General features: G+C 35.5%; 1 protein-coding gene across 4 annotated transcripts in view; it reads left to right on the top strand.

Moving 5' to 3' along the window:
* SCYL2 (SCY1 like pseudokinase 2) overlaps positions 1–11,677 on the top strand; it is a 38,620-nt gene extending 26,943 nt beyond the window's left edge. For all 4 annotated transcript variants that reach the window (XM_040556343.1, XM_040556349.1, XM_040556359.1 and 1 more), the window contains 7 exons: positions 18–150; positions 1,967–2,085; positions 2,765–2,865; positions 3,530–3,596; positions 3,719–3,808; positions 4,995–5,114; positions 5,741–11,677. In XM_040556343.1, coding sequence (XP_040412277.1) covers positions 18–150; positions 1,967–2,085; positions 2,765–2,865; positions 3,530–3,596; positions 3,719–3,808; positions 4,995–5,114; positions 5,741–6,394 — 1,284 coding nt within the window. In that variant the 3' untranslated portion in view covers positions 6,395–11,677. The remainder of the gene's footprint in view (positions 1–17; positions 151–1,966; positions 2,086–2,764; positions 2,866–3,529; positions 3,597–3,718; positions 3,809–4,994; positions 5,115–5,740) is intronic.
* Positions 11,678–14,523: the final 2,846 nt, after the last annotated feature.

Genomic DNA, 14,523 nt, shown 5'->3' with positions numbered 1-14,523 from the left:
GTTACCATACTTCATAGGTCCGGGTAAACTCACTAGTCTGCCTAGGAAAGATTTTGGAGTACTTAGATAAATGGTTTGTGCTTGATGATATTCTACCTTTTCTACAACAAATTCCATCCAAGGAACCTGCAGTGCTAATGGGAATTCTAGGTAATTAATATTTTCAACTTTCTCTTTTATGCTTTTGATGTTGTAAATTTCAGAGATTCTTTGTAATCATGATGATCTTTACATAATGTGTTGCTAAAAACGTCTATGAAAAACTATTTGTTTCTGTTTCTTAAGTATGTCTCAGTTCAGTTACTTTATGTATTGTTGGTACTTCTGATCACTAGTATATATATTTGTAGACTTCAAGGCCCAACGTAGTTATGAGTGTTCTTTGCAGTTCTTAAGCTGTGACACTTTCATGGCCCACACAGTGACAGAGCTTCTTTTCTTGAGAAGAGTAGATAATCTTTTCCTTCTTCGGATGCTGAGCACCTTGCTGGAGCTTTTAAGGTGTAATTATTGGCTTTTCTTACCACTCTCGTGTGTCAGGTGCTATAAATCATTGTCTGTACAAATGTATTGCTCTTCACTGCCGGTTTTGTTAGACTTATTTTGTTGGAGTTTTAAGCAAACATACAGTGCCTTTGCACTGAAATGGAATGTAGTCTGGGTGAGGTTTCACAAAACTGCTAACAAAACCTGGCATGGCTTATTACTTCTAGAGGGGGAGACCTCACTCCCACTTGTGCTTTTCTGGTGCTTGGCTAACTTAGGTTGTGTGATTTTTAACAGCCTGAATGGGCTTGCGGAGACCAGTTGACCAGAGTCACCGCCAAGAAAGAGGTGACTGTGTGGCCAGGTGTGGAGGACAGTGACCATTTATCTTACTGTTAGCAAAGTGGTAGACAGAAGACCATTTGCAACAGTTGAATCATACACACAGCAATCCTCGTTAAGCTGTAACATCAGAGTAACAAATATGTGATGGCAAAACTATTTTAACATGCTCAAAATCAGCAAGAGGGCATCTATCTGTAGTAATTTTAGCTGCCCTCTCTTCCTTAATCCGTGATTCTTTGGCTTGCATTTGCTATCTAAGAATGAGGGAAAGTGTATCTTTTACCTCAGTTGTATTATTCTGGAATTCTACTTGGATACAGTGGATAAGCGAACCGCCGTTTGGAAATGATGGGTTGAAATCAATTCATTATACTAGGGTTCCCCCCTTTTTTTTTTTTTGGAATAATAATGCTTTGCATCTTGTGTGTGGTATCCCCTTTAGCCAGCTAACCACTCTGTTCTAATACAAACCATAGCAGATGAAGCACTTTCTGTGCCAGTATGTTCAGTGTTTGCCACCAGAAATGAACTATTTAAGCACACAGGAATCCTTCTCTCAGGAGCTGTATAGAACTGGTATGCTTAACGCTGTATCCCTTGTGCCTGTCACTGTTTCTTTTTCAGTGATTTCACAACAAATAAAATATGTCCCATGATTTCTGATCCTATGTATAACACAGACCCAAACTTCTAGGTAAGAAGAGTCTTTGTAAAATGCAATCAGTGTTAGTTACAGCACCATAATAATTACTCCTAGTCACTTGTCCTGTTAGGCAAGAACACTTAGTTAATGCAGGTTAGTTTCTTTTGGCAATTTGTCAGTTAGTGGTAACTCATTTGCTCATGGTGATCTCTTCAAAGGTACGTATTCTTAGATAATTGACCTGAACAATACATTGATTAGTAATACCAGGTTTCATAGCTGCCAAGTATTACTTTGGGTGTTCTCTTGTTCTGAATGTTAGCAAAACATGTTGCTGTAATGTGTTTATATTGTGGATGAGTACTTGCTTCTTATTTTCAAAGAAACAATATGTACTCACTCAGGTGATCAATATACAGAGAGCGCAACTTGGAGTTTGTTCACTTTATTTTCTAAACTTAACAATTTTGCTATTTTGATATTGTATGTCAGGTATTTACAAATGCACATTTACTCATAAGAAGTTGGGAATTACCAAAGAACAACTTGCAGGAAAAGTATTGCCCCATCTGATTCCTCTTAGTATTGAGAACAATCTTAATCTCAATCAGGTAGGAACAAAAATGTTCTGCATGCTTTTACTTGATAAATTTGCAGAGAATATATTTAAACTGTTGTCACAGGGAAAAAAAAAATTGCTGTTTGTCTCTTTTTTAAAAAAAAAAAAAGTAATAAATGCTTCCAATATTACTGTATTTGCATGCTTAACTTTATTTTCTCAGTGGAGATAACTGATCTAGTATAACACTTCAAAGTGAACGCTGTCACCTTCCAAATATCCTGCAAAAGCAGTTAACAACTAGCATAATTATAATTCAGATTAAAAGTTAAAGTGCAATCTTAATGTTTCTTCATTTAGTTTTGTATGTAAATGTTGCAGATAATGTAAAGGTTTAGCAGTGTTCCTATGAAATAATTACGAAATGGAATACCTAATAGGATTTTTCTGGGGGAGGGGAAACGTATCTGGTAGCATTCAGCTGTGCTTTTTGTCTGAGTTATCTCACTTCTGTTTTTTTTCAGTAGTATATTGTTTTCACTGTTTCAGTATACACTCCACTTGTAGTTGAGTATCTATCACAACGTATTGAAACTGGGTTATAAATAATTTAAAAGCCTGTAGTTTATCTCACATCATATACTGTAAGTTTTATGAGATACTGCCTTTTAAGTTACACGTCTGAATTCTGTCACGGCAAAATCCAAACTTCTTGTATGTTTCTTTTACAGTTCAATTCTTTTATTTGTGTTATAAGAGATATGCTTAATAGATTGGAAGCAGAGCATAAAACAAAACTTGAGCAACTTCATGTCATGCAAGAGCAACAGAAGTAAGTGCATGTGTATTAGAGATGAACTAAGTAAGCAGAAATTTCTTTTTTAGCAAATATGAGAAAACTAGCCATACCAATAAAATCTAGGTAATTCTCAGTTCAGTGGTTGAGAATTACCTCAAATAAGCGCAATTGTTAGCAAAGATGTATTAGTCCTAGAATGATAGTGTTATTTTGATATAAGTGGTTTTATAAAGTAAAATCCTTTACCCTTATGTTGTTCAGTCACAGTTTATTATAGTTCATACTCAGCTCCAGTAGTACAGTTGTGCCTTACATGTATATGCCAAGAATAGTTGCATTTCTGTAGTTGTTGAGAACACAAGCCCGCTGGAGAAACATAAACATAGTGGCAGTGGTAGAAGGCAGCAGTATTTAAATATTTTTGAACTCTTGAAGTTTCTGAGTCAAATTAACTTGAGCTACCCAAAGTCTGTGTCACCTCATTCAAAGGGAGGAACTAAAAACCACGTGAAATGATTGTTAGGAAACCTTTACAGATTAGAATATTATAATTTTCCAGTCTTTTGTAAGCATTCTAAATATGGCAGTGCTGTTGTAGCACTTTTTACATGTTATTTAAATGCAGAAGAATTTTCTATGCTGCTGAATTAGTGTTGTGGATGTGACTGTAAAGCTATCTTTTTATAATATTGTATAGATCTTTGGATATAGCTAATCAAATGAATGTGTCCGAAGAGGCAAGATCTAGTAGTGCAAGTAATCAGGTAAGAGTCAGTATTTCATTGCATTACTTAAATATAGAAATTTAAAATTTAAAATAAGTCAATATTTACATTATCTTAAATTTTAGCATTTCACATAATTTTGTTTGTGTGATCTTAAATAGATTGACAAGGTATTCAATAATACTGGAACGGACCTTCTAACTAGTGGGCCTGACAATAAAGACAATGAGTTATCATCAAAACAGAAAAAGGTATGGGTTTCTTTTCTTTGTTCTGGAATTTTCTTATATGTGTCTGTCTACTACAAGTTTGGTATGGTTGCATAAAATGAGTATGTGTAAATATTTACCATATTTAAAGCTTTAAAAGAAAAACTGTTCCTGTATTATACATTGCAATGCCTACTCAGATGTGAAAGTGTACTGAAAAATGTTCAAATCACATCCTTGAATTTCTGTGAAAGCCTTTCCTTAAAAATAGCTCTGCACAAAGTAGGCAAATTAGGATTATAAATTTTTCATCACTTTCTTCCTCCTTACAGATATTAGTAAAACTAAAGCTTCAGTAGATCAGGCAACTTTTTTTTATAAAATCACAAATGGAGATGAGGATCAAAAATAGATTTTCATGTAGTAACCAACACTAACTTCTAGTGCAGAAATTCAAAGTTATGTGAAAAAGAACAGTCAATATGTTAAGGATTGTTAATGTTATGTTTAGGATATGTTAAATTATGGTTCGGTACAGGAAACAAAGAAAAAGCATGACATAGCTTATGCTTGCAGTTAATACTCAATTATAAAATTAATAAAATTATTTTTATGGCTATTAACTATTTAAATGCCTTCCCAGATTATATACGTTTTATCATTTCTATTTCTAATTATCTGAAGCCTTTCCCTAATTTTAGGTGGAGGGGGATTATCCCTGTTTGAGCAGGGTGGTTGGACCAGATGACCTCTAAAGGTCCTTTCCAACCTCAACCATTGTGTGATTTTTATGATTTTATCCTTCATTAAGAAGAGTTAAAATCCTGAAAGGCTTCCTAAGCAATCTTAAAATAAAATTCCCTTTCAATTCCACTGTTGGTTGTAGTTCTGTATCAAATACCAGCAGATACTTACGTGAACTCAAAAACTGGGAAGACTTTATCTTATGCCCAATATTAAGAAGTCAAAGCTAAAATGATTTTGTTGCGATACCTTTTTATTTCAGATCTGCCCAGAATTTCTCATTATGGTGCTTTTAATATTGTATTTATTTAAGTACTTTTTAGCAATCTATAGTAAGAGATTTTGTGCTTATCCACTTTGTTTTATATAAGTAGTATTTTCTGTTCTACCACATATTGTTGAATTGACAGTGCTATTTATAAAATAAAAATAACAATAAATAACCATACTGTCCAACTTAGTGTTAGTACTTTCCCTTTTCAAGGCATCACTTACACTTGAAGAGAAGCAAAAGTTAGCTAAAGAACAAGAACAGGCACAGAAACTGAAAAGCCAACCACCTCTTAAGCCACAAGCAACTGCAATAACACCTTCAGTGAAGCAGGTGAGATACAGCAAAGTATTGTACTGTTTCCATTGGAGCCGTGATGCTTTTTTCTTTCAACTACTGTGTGTATTTAGCATTTTTGTCCTGTGAATCACCTTTGTTCCAACTGGTGCTACAATGGTACAGTTGAGAAAAACTAAATTTTGACCTCCCTTCCATTTGTATCATTAGCAATATTTCCCACTTCTAAAATTGTAGAGTTTCTAAAGGCATTGAAGACCATTGTTTAGATATGGGAAAAGCATATAGGGGAAAGAAAAAAAAAATAAAAAGTCTTCAGAGCAATTTTTTTCTTATCTAAATACATAAAGCTCTTGGAGTTAGGAATGGGGGGCTTGCAAGCAGATTGTGCTTGGTATATACCAAGTAGTACTTGATGTAAAGTCTTCGTTGTGAAAGAAAAACTGCAAAACGATTAGTTCCAAGTAGCAAAGAATGAGAATAACCTAATTCCACTTATACATAATTACATCTGATGCCCAATTCCATGCAATAAATTAGAGTTTCTGAAAAATGAATGCCACTTCCGCGGGAGCAGTGATAACTACTGTTACTAGTGTGCATATACAGGAAAAGCATTTAACTACATTTTATATATTAACTACATTTTATATATTTTGCAGACAAAAGACTTGACAGATACACTGATAGATAATATGTCATCTTTGACTAGCCATTCCATCAACAAAGCTATAGTGGCATCTTCAAACAGCTTCTCGTCTGTCCCTTCTATGGGTGTTGGAATGGGATTTTCATCACCTGCTGACAGCACAAAGAGAAATGTAACAACAAATGGACTGAATACTACTATGGGTTTTCAGACTGCTGGATTCAGTATGGGAAGTGGTCCCACTACTCAGAATTTCTTCAGTGGTCCAAGTGCAACAGGAACAACCAAGATGAACATTGTACCAACTGCCAATATGCCAAATTACAGTCCTATGAGTGCTGCATCTGCAATCTCTCCACTGACACAACAAAACAGACCCCCAGATATGTCTGCTTTAGATAACCTTTTTGGTCCTCAAAAACCCAAAGTTAGCATGAAACAGTTGGCTCAACAGAAGTCAAACCAGTGGGTTAATCAGTTTGTACCCCCACAAGGGTCCCCAAGTGTGAGCAGTTCAGTCATGGGACCTCAGATGAACATGATAGGACAGCCTGGCTTTGGTATACAGGGTAATCCTTTCTTTGCTCCTCAGAACTTTGCACAACCAGCAAACACGATGACAAACAGCAGCTCAGCTAGCAATGACTTAAAAGATCTTTTTGGGTAAAATGTTTTGTTTTCTTCTTTCAAAGATTGATAAAATTTGAATCATGGGTAAGCTGATTAACATCTTTTTTGATTAGTAAAAGCATGGCTTGGGGAAACTTTCCACCCACCAAAGTAAAGAATTCTGCACTGGAAAAAAGACTAATTCTTGCATTCACCTGGTAATGCAGTGGAATTGCGTAAGTGCACAGCCATCTTATGTACTAAAGATTTCCCATCTCTTTACCCAACTTCAGAGCACTGAAGGTAGGATGCATGTATTGAATTGAAAAAGAAGGAGCTAAAATTTCAAATATATTTAGAAGTGTATTTAATCAACTCCTGGATTTATACAAAACTGTGTTTCTTAAACAGAAGTGCTTAGGGGGTAATAACACTAGCAAATACAACTTAGTGCTATCCTGTCCTGTGGATCAGTTTTTTTTGGTGTCTGCTAAATTCAACTTTTTTTTTGATAAGTTGTCACCTGAATTTCACACTGTCATTATGCGCTATTATGACAGTTTGCAGAAAGTACATTCTTATGTTACCTCAGAATGCTTTGTTAGCCATGCTATATAGTAATATCTCTAACTGATAACTGTGAAAGAGGCTAAGAAAAAATATTTTGCCTTTCTTCTCTTATGAGATGATTGGTGAGGTAGTAAACTGCAAGATTGAGTGGTTATAAAATTTTGTCCAAGTTTGGAATAGAGGAAGAACTTTGCTCCAATTGACAACCTGTTTTACAATGTCAGATCCTTGTTACCAAACCCACAGCAAAAGCCACATACCACTTAAGTGGGATTTTAAAATGCATGTGGTGACTTGGTCGTGTTTACTATACATTTCAGTGTTTTGGTTACCTTGATACTGCTTCCAACTGGTGTGAAAAAGAAGAATATGACTTATTATGGAACCTCCCAGAAAAAAAATGTCTGTAAAATTCAAGTGTTGACTGCCCCAGCTTCTTACAGTTGGTTTGGTTACACAGAAATATCTTGGATTAATTGTTTTGGGCTCTGTTGGGAAGACGAGAAAGGGCTGCCTGGTAGAAGTTTCACATGGTTTTGTGAAAAAGCAGACTGCCATAAATTGCCTTGACTAGAATAAACTATTATATTTTAATTTTGTTTTAATTTAAGTCCTTATGAAGGATAGATGACTATGAAGTGAGTTCTCAAATACAGATTTGTAAGCTCTAGAATATATGGTAAATACACAGGTATTTCAGATCCCTTTTATTGTATTATTCCAAATTTAATAAAGTTCTCCAGAAAATGAAGCAGTAGTTTCTTCTACTTCCCAGAAGGCTGATGTTCAGCTTGCCCATGATAGAATCTCTGCTCTGTCAGATACTACTGTTGGGTTTTAATTTCTGCTTTCCTAGGAATTTCAGGAACTTTCTTATGTAATATTTCGGAGACCCTAGCTGGCTATTTTGAGAAGGAAAGAACTAGTTACCTTTTTTTATGGAAAGCCTACATGCTTTATTTTTCAAAGCCTTTCACTGAAGAAATCGTTCTTTCATTTGCTGCTTAAGAAACCAAAGGGCCTTATGCTGTAAATGTGACTTGTATTTTGGTATATTTCCACAGTTCTAAGCGGTAATAGCATTAAGCATATTTCTTAAAGAATTGTTTATGTATTATAGCTGCTGCCTTAGTCCTATTATTTTAAAATACCTGGGACCAGTGAAATTGTGGTTTAGAAAACAATGCCTAACACATTGTGATGCTTATGTGCTGTTAATATTCATGGTAAACATCGTAGGTTATGTTAAAATATCTGTGTAAACTTAACTACGATACTAGAACTGTTAAACTATTTAAGTTCATTTACAGTCACTAGTACTCTATACTCTCAATCACACTAATGTCGTCTTTTATGTCAACTTTAGAAACCTACATTTTGTTAGGGTAACTTAAGGCAAGACTTTGAAGAATTACTTGAATCTGTATTCCTCTAAATTATTGAGAAAATAAGGTTATATTAAAAATAACATCTCTCTGGACTCTACAGTATATTACATTACCATATCTATGGTAAAGGCAGTCTTACACATCAGTGTCGTGACTTGGGTTTTCAGTACCTGATCCTTCTTTTGTGAGAAGCATTCAGAACTGGATTTAGGTTTAAGTTATGGTGGAGGGAAAGTAGCTATGGAGGGAAAGTTAACTGAAAAAATTTGATCAGATTGTGATAAAATTTTGTATACTAGACTCTGAAACTCTGGGGTTTGGGGCATGTACTTTTGGCATGGGCTGTTGGAGAATATAAAGTATTTTGTAAGAAAGCCAAAAAAATGTACAAGTTAAAAGTAAGAGAAATTCTTCCATGCAGTGCTAATGTGTTGGAATAATATTTTTATCTTGCTCAAGTAATATGAAATGTTTTCTCTTTTGTATTTCAGAACATAATTTTGATTTCTGTCACAATTTTCAGAATGACCAGAGTAGAAGAATAGCTACAAAAAAAAAAAACTGAAAAGGGAGCTTATGAAAACAATAGCAGTTTTTTTTTTTCAGTTATTTAAAAATACAAATGGAAAAGTAATTTCAGTTAAAATCAGAGGGTCGCATCCCTCTTCCATGCAAGTACTTCCTATTTAGTGTGTCAGGAAGCTATATATTTGTGAACTTCTCCAATTATTTCTGCTTAACTTAGAGAGAAGAGCAGTTGCAAGAAGTAAGTCACCAAGGCCGTATGCCACTTAGCGCCTGCTACAATAGCTTTTCTCTAGGAAGCCTTGTCCAGATCATCTTTCCCCTTGCACGTCATCATTCTGTGGCTCTGAAGCTGAAAGACTCATGTTGTGGCCAAAGTGAACACCGCTGTCTGAAAGCAACAGCCGTACTTCAGATCCAGTTCATTGTTTGGATAAGAGTAGGAGGAAGGGACTATGTTATAAATCGTGGGCCTTCCAGGGGCCTTCTATTTCTGGACTTGGATGGAAAGCAGTTACATCTAGTCTGGCCTGAAATAGAGGGGACTATCTAACCTTATTTTTTTAAAAAAGAAGTTTGAAATGGTATCTGATGAAGAAATTGCAAATTGTGTTACAGAAATAGTAAGCTGATATGCATATTTATTATAATGCTTTGACAAATTTAAGTTACATAAAATTTCTGCACTGTATATTCAACCTAATTTAAAGGAATAATAATATATGGAAACGTGGCAGGTTATATCATCATACTACAGCCCTTTACCCTGCGCATCCACTGTGCCTGTCCAGCTCACCTGGTTCACTTTCTGCTCATTTGTAAAGGAGGAGCAAAGAGGAGAGGGAAGTAAGTTCCTGTTCTTTAATTGATTTATCTATTTACTACAAAAGGAGAAATGCAAAGAAAAGTGGAAATATCTGCACATTTTAAGCATAAGCATTAATGGTGCTTTGGCTGTTCTGTTGTATGCTAAATGAATACTTTTGTACCAAGCAAGACAGTCTTTTCCGTATTAGAATTGTTAGCTCAATGTTTTTGTATTTTTTTAAGTTTAAAAGTCTCTGAAGCATTCTGTGAAAACCCAGTCTTAGAAAACTAATCCTGTAGATGGAAGGATTGTACTGAAGAGGCTTCAAAAACCTGTTCTGCTGGGGCTGTTGGAGAGGAACCTTGAAACTATTGACTTACTGAGCAGCTTAAAAGCCTGTAGGCCTGCCTTTCTCAAGAGGAGAGAAATGGGAGTGAAATGCTGTGAGTGTCATTTCAAGGATGGAGGAAGGAGCAGGTTTTCTGTTTCTTTTTGTACAAGTGGTATGGATCAGGCAGCAAACAGCCTGTGGAACCTGCATATGTAAAGAGGACGGCAGTACCAGTCTTTTGAAAGGTAATGGAGTCCACCACCTATCTGGGAGATGAAGAGAAATTTTACTGGGAACATGGGTAGAGTGTCCTAGTTTGTTTTAATGAAGATTGTATGTCTGCCTCTCTCAGTAGTGCTGTGAATTAGAAATGGCTTAGGGAAGTTGTCCTTAGAGGTCTGCCCAGATGTTGAGTACTCCCAAGTAGAATGCTGAATTTTTGAATGCATGGGTGTGCAATGTTTCGAGCCTTATTATTTAAAACATTTCTTTCCTGTAAAGCTTTGTTAGCAATATCTCTTTCAGGTTGATTTGGAACTTCCAGAAATATCCTAGTGGCCTCCTAAAGTTAGAAAAAAAAGTTATCTTCTTTTTACTGTGATCCCTGTTGTCTATATGTCTATAGGTAGGTAGGTGTGTATTTGGACTGCAAGATTACAGATTTTTAAGATCAATTTCAGCATGAGAGCAAAGATTAAATGAGAAGTTAAATTTAAATCAAATCCCACAAGACTTCCATACAGGCAAGAAATTATATGATACTTCTGTTAAGTGTTATAAATTCATATTGTTTAGTCCACCTACATCTACATGACTTGAGCAAAAGAGTACGGTTTTTAAAAGGTAAGTTTATGAAAACTGGGTCTCTCATTACAGATGAAATTTTTGGACTCTGCAGTGATTTTTGTTTATTGATGAGTTTTTTATGGGGGAAGTGATATCACTAATTTGTGCCATTTCCAATTAAAGAAATGTAGAGAAGGGGAATACAGAAATATCCTGTTGTATATGTGACCCTTTTGTTCTTTGTTAAGAGAAATGCTGCATTTTGTATACTCATTGTGAACTTTTATTCTGAAATAGCTGTGAGGAAAACTATCTGGAGAATTTCAGATGATTTAGCTGATTTTTCAAGTGAGGTCCTGGTTCGTACCTATCTTTCCACTAGGTTTTGACTGCTGTACAAGGAAAGTATGCAGGGCAGTAAAACCTTGGATTCATACACCAAATCCTCTTGCCTTCCAGGCCTCACACCTGTATCAACTGAACATATAAGCAAGCCCCTGAAGATGTATTGTCTTTAAGTTCTCTGAAACAGTTCTAACTGCTGTACAGATTTCTGAGATGAAGTTGTAAATCAAAATGTGTTATAGTGAACTCAGGCCTTGTGCAAAATATTTAATATTTGTTTATTTGTCTAATTGTACAGTCTCTGTACTAGTGGCAATTCTATGTTTTGATTGTAAAACATGAAAATTCTCATGTATAAAGTGGTGTTACTGTAGTGTCAGCTGTGATTCATAATTAGAACTGTCATAGCATGGCATTAGTGTATCTCCAACTTAACGGACAGCTCTTCAGAAACAAATTTATTCTTGTATCAACTTTTAGATCAGTTACTTAAAAAAAAAAATGTAAAAGGTACAGTGACAGTTTTGAGAAATTCATATCACTTTGTACTGTGAATGAGGTTGCCTATAGAAATAAATGAACTTTTCATATTTTGGTGTTGGATGATAATTTTATTTTCAATTTCTATAAAATAACTTGTGTGGAAAACTTTCACTTTATATTTTGTTTGAAACATAGTTTATACAATGTAATTTTGAGTTTATTTCTTATCGTGGTTGCTGTCCACAAGTGGTTGCCTTGAAATGTGATCATATTTCCTGTACAAAAGAATGAAAGTTGTTAGGAAAAACTGACAGACTAGATATCTCTAAAGTTAGCATTTACTTCTGAAAATACACTAAGCCCACGCCCGAATCTGGGGTTTTGATGCTACATAGTGATCTCAATTTGCGTTTTCATCGCTCATTTCCCAGAAACTAGCCCTTACTCTGAACCTGGCTTTCAGAATATGCTGCTTTGTCAGGCTCACAAGTTTGCCAGTGCTTTGAAGGAAGCCAGTGCTCAGATCTGTGTATGGCATAAATTGATCAAGTATGAGACATCTAAGATCAGATGCTTAGAAACGTCATCCTTGGCTGGAGCTGATACGAGAGAGAAGAGTAAAGGAAGAAAGATGTGGATCAGGTAGAAGTTGAAAGGTAGCAAGTAGCTCCAATTCCCTCTTCATGTTTGTTTGCTGTGGATGACAGCATCCCCATTCCTACCCTGTCTGTATCTCAAGGGAGGACAGCCTTCCCATATGCCAGCTTTCGGTCCATGGTAGTAGATGAGAGAGTACGGTTTCAGTACAGTAGTGATGTACTTGATGGTACCCTGCAATGAAAATCATGGTCCTGATCTCTGACTTGAGAGTCCTTGACATGCTAATGTTCTCTTTGTCCCCTCCGTTTCTGGGTCTGGGCATTGGTGGGGTTCATAACTATTGTCTTTTTCTTGAGCAGGAAAGTCTTAAGCGCTGAAATCCAGTTGTTCTGGGTTGGTTTGCAGTGGCTTAGAATTCATAATTTCATACTTTCTTTCATGAATGCAGGTAACTGATGACTTCAAACAGGAAAAGATGGAAAACTTTGCAGTTTATTGTTCCTTGTGTCAAATACTTTGATACTGGGAGCTAATTATGTCTCCATCCCTTTATTTGGTATCTCTAGTTCCTCCTTTGGTGTATGTGGTACACCAGAGCTTTAAGATTATAAACACTGATCTAAAATTGATTAGAGCTGTGTTGCCCTATCAAGTTTGCAGTCATGAGGAATGCAGCTTGGTAGATGTAGGAAATAAGCTGTTTGTCAGGAGTTATGCAAAAAGACATGGTTCACTTGGTGTTCTTTTCCTATTGCTAGTGGAAATGTACACTTCTGATCTGGATCTCTGAAGCTCACTGTGCTCACATCACCAGCTGGAGACCACTGCAGTTGCTTGGTAGATTGGAAGGCTGGCTCTTGGTGTGACAAGGGGGATTCCAGTCTGTTTTGTAAAAACATTCCCCCCAAAGCAATACAGTTTGCAATTCAGAATTAAAATCCTACCTGTGCACAAACCCAAGAGCAGCTAAGTAAATACTAGTTATTTGATAGCTTTCAAATAATTTACAGTGTACTTTAAACATCAATTTAAGATTTAACAGTAGAGGTCTTAAAAGTGTTTGTTTTTTTTAATTTCCTCCTGCATATGAAGTCTATCTTTGAGCTATGTTATTATGGTTCTAATACAGTTTTTTACTGCAAAGTAAGCCAGTTGTGGACGTGGAGCAACTTGAAAATTAGAAATGCTAGAGATTTATGTCCTGCCTGTATCTACTTACCAGTTCTTGAAGGTTTTTGTTCTGGCCTTTTTACTTGTGCATTAATCATTATTTTGCCTTTTGAGTGGAATTTCTCACAGTGCATCTTTTGCAGAACATTCAAAAGACTTTTTTACACTGTTCTGCAATAATTAATCAAGGATAATCAAAGGAGAAACTCCGTTCAAAACTCCTCACAGCATCAATAAAAGCATTATCATCATTGGCCTGAACACAGCGCTTTGGTGATGGAAGCTGCTTGTGTCAGTTACTACACAAGCTGGGGTTGTTTTGTGTGTTTACTTCATGCTAGTGTAAGTCTCTGTAAGAGTAAACTAAGTAAAACTTTAGAGAGTTTGCTTTCCATCGAGTGTCTTAAGAACTCAAAAAATACAAATAAATAAAAATAGAAAATAAACTTCTGCCTCTGTCATGCTGATAAAATAGATTCTTAGCTACGTCGTCAAAGCTGTAAGTGCTTTGCTGAAGTCACAGAAATAACCTCAAGTAAGTTCAAATAGCCAAAAATGCTGAAGAAACCATCAGATACGTCTATAATTAGAGCAACAAACTTTTGTCTAAACAATCTGTCCTAGCACACCATCAGATAAATTTTGGGGAGATTTGCTAAAAATAATTTTGTCTTACAACAATTATATATTACTAAATCAGGGCAAGAAGATCAGGAAAAATAAAATGACTATGTATTTTGATTACCCGTGTGTTCCAGACTGCTGAAATTGCTGGGTCCAAGAAAATAACTGATGTATTTATAAAATACTCTTTGTTAAATGTCCTTCTTTAAATTCTTCACTTTAATATAATTCTTCTTTAGGTCATTATTTCAAGCTAATATGGCATTTAAATTGATGTGATGAGTTTCTGATTTTGATCAACTATTTCTTTGTAATTAGTATCTGGTTTGGGTATTTATGTATTCTACAGGTTTGGTTTTCAACAACATTTAAAGGGGGAGAATGTTTTCATTAGCTTCTCTCATGCTGTTTTCTTTTAAAGAGTTTAGCTGTGGGATTAGAGGAACACAATGAACTACATGACAATTTGGTGAATCAGCTCAGTAACAGCCTGTATTTGCCATAGGTAATGTTTAATAGAGCGTATGCATGTGCTGACTGGCATAGATAACCTGTTA

The sequence above is a fragment of the Cygnus olor genome, chromosome 1 (assembly GCF_009769625.2).
Source record: "Cygnus olor isolate bCygOlo1 chromosome 1, bCygOlo1.pri.v2, whole genome shotgun sequence".
NCBI lineage: Eukaryota > Metazoa > Chordata > Aves > Anseriformes > Anatidae > Cygnus > Cygnus olor.
The sequence above is the reverse complement of the archived record's forward strand: the minus strand, read 5'-3'. Positions and strand labels throughout refer to the sequence as shown.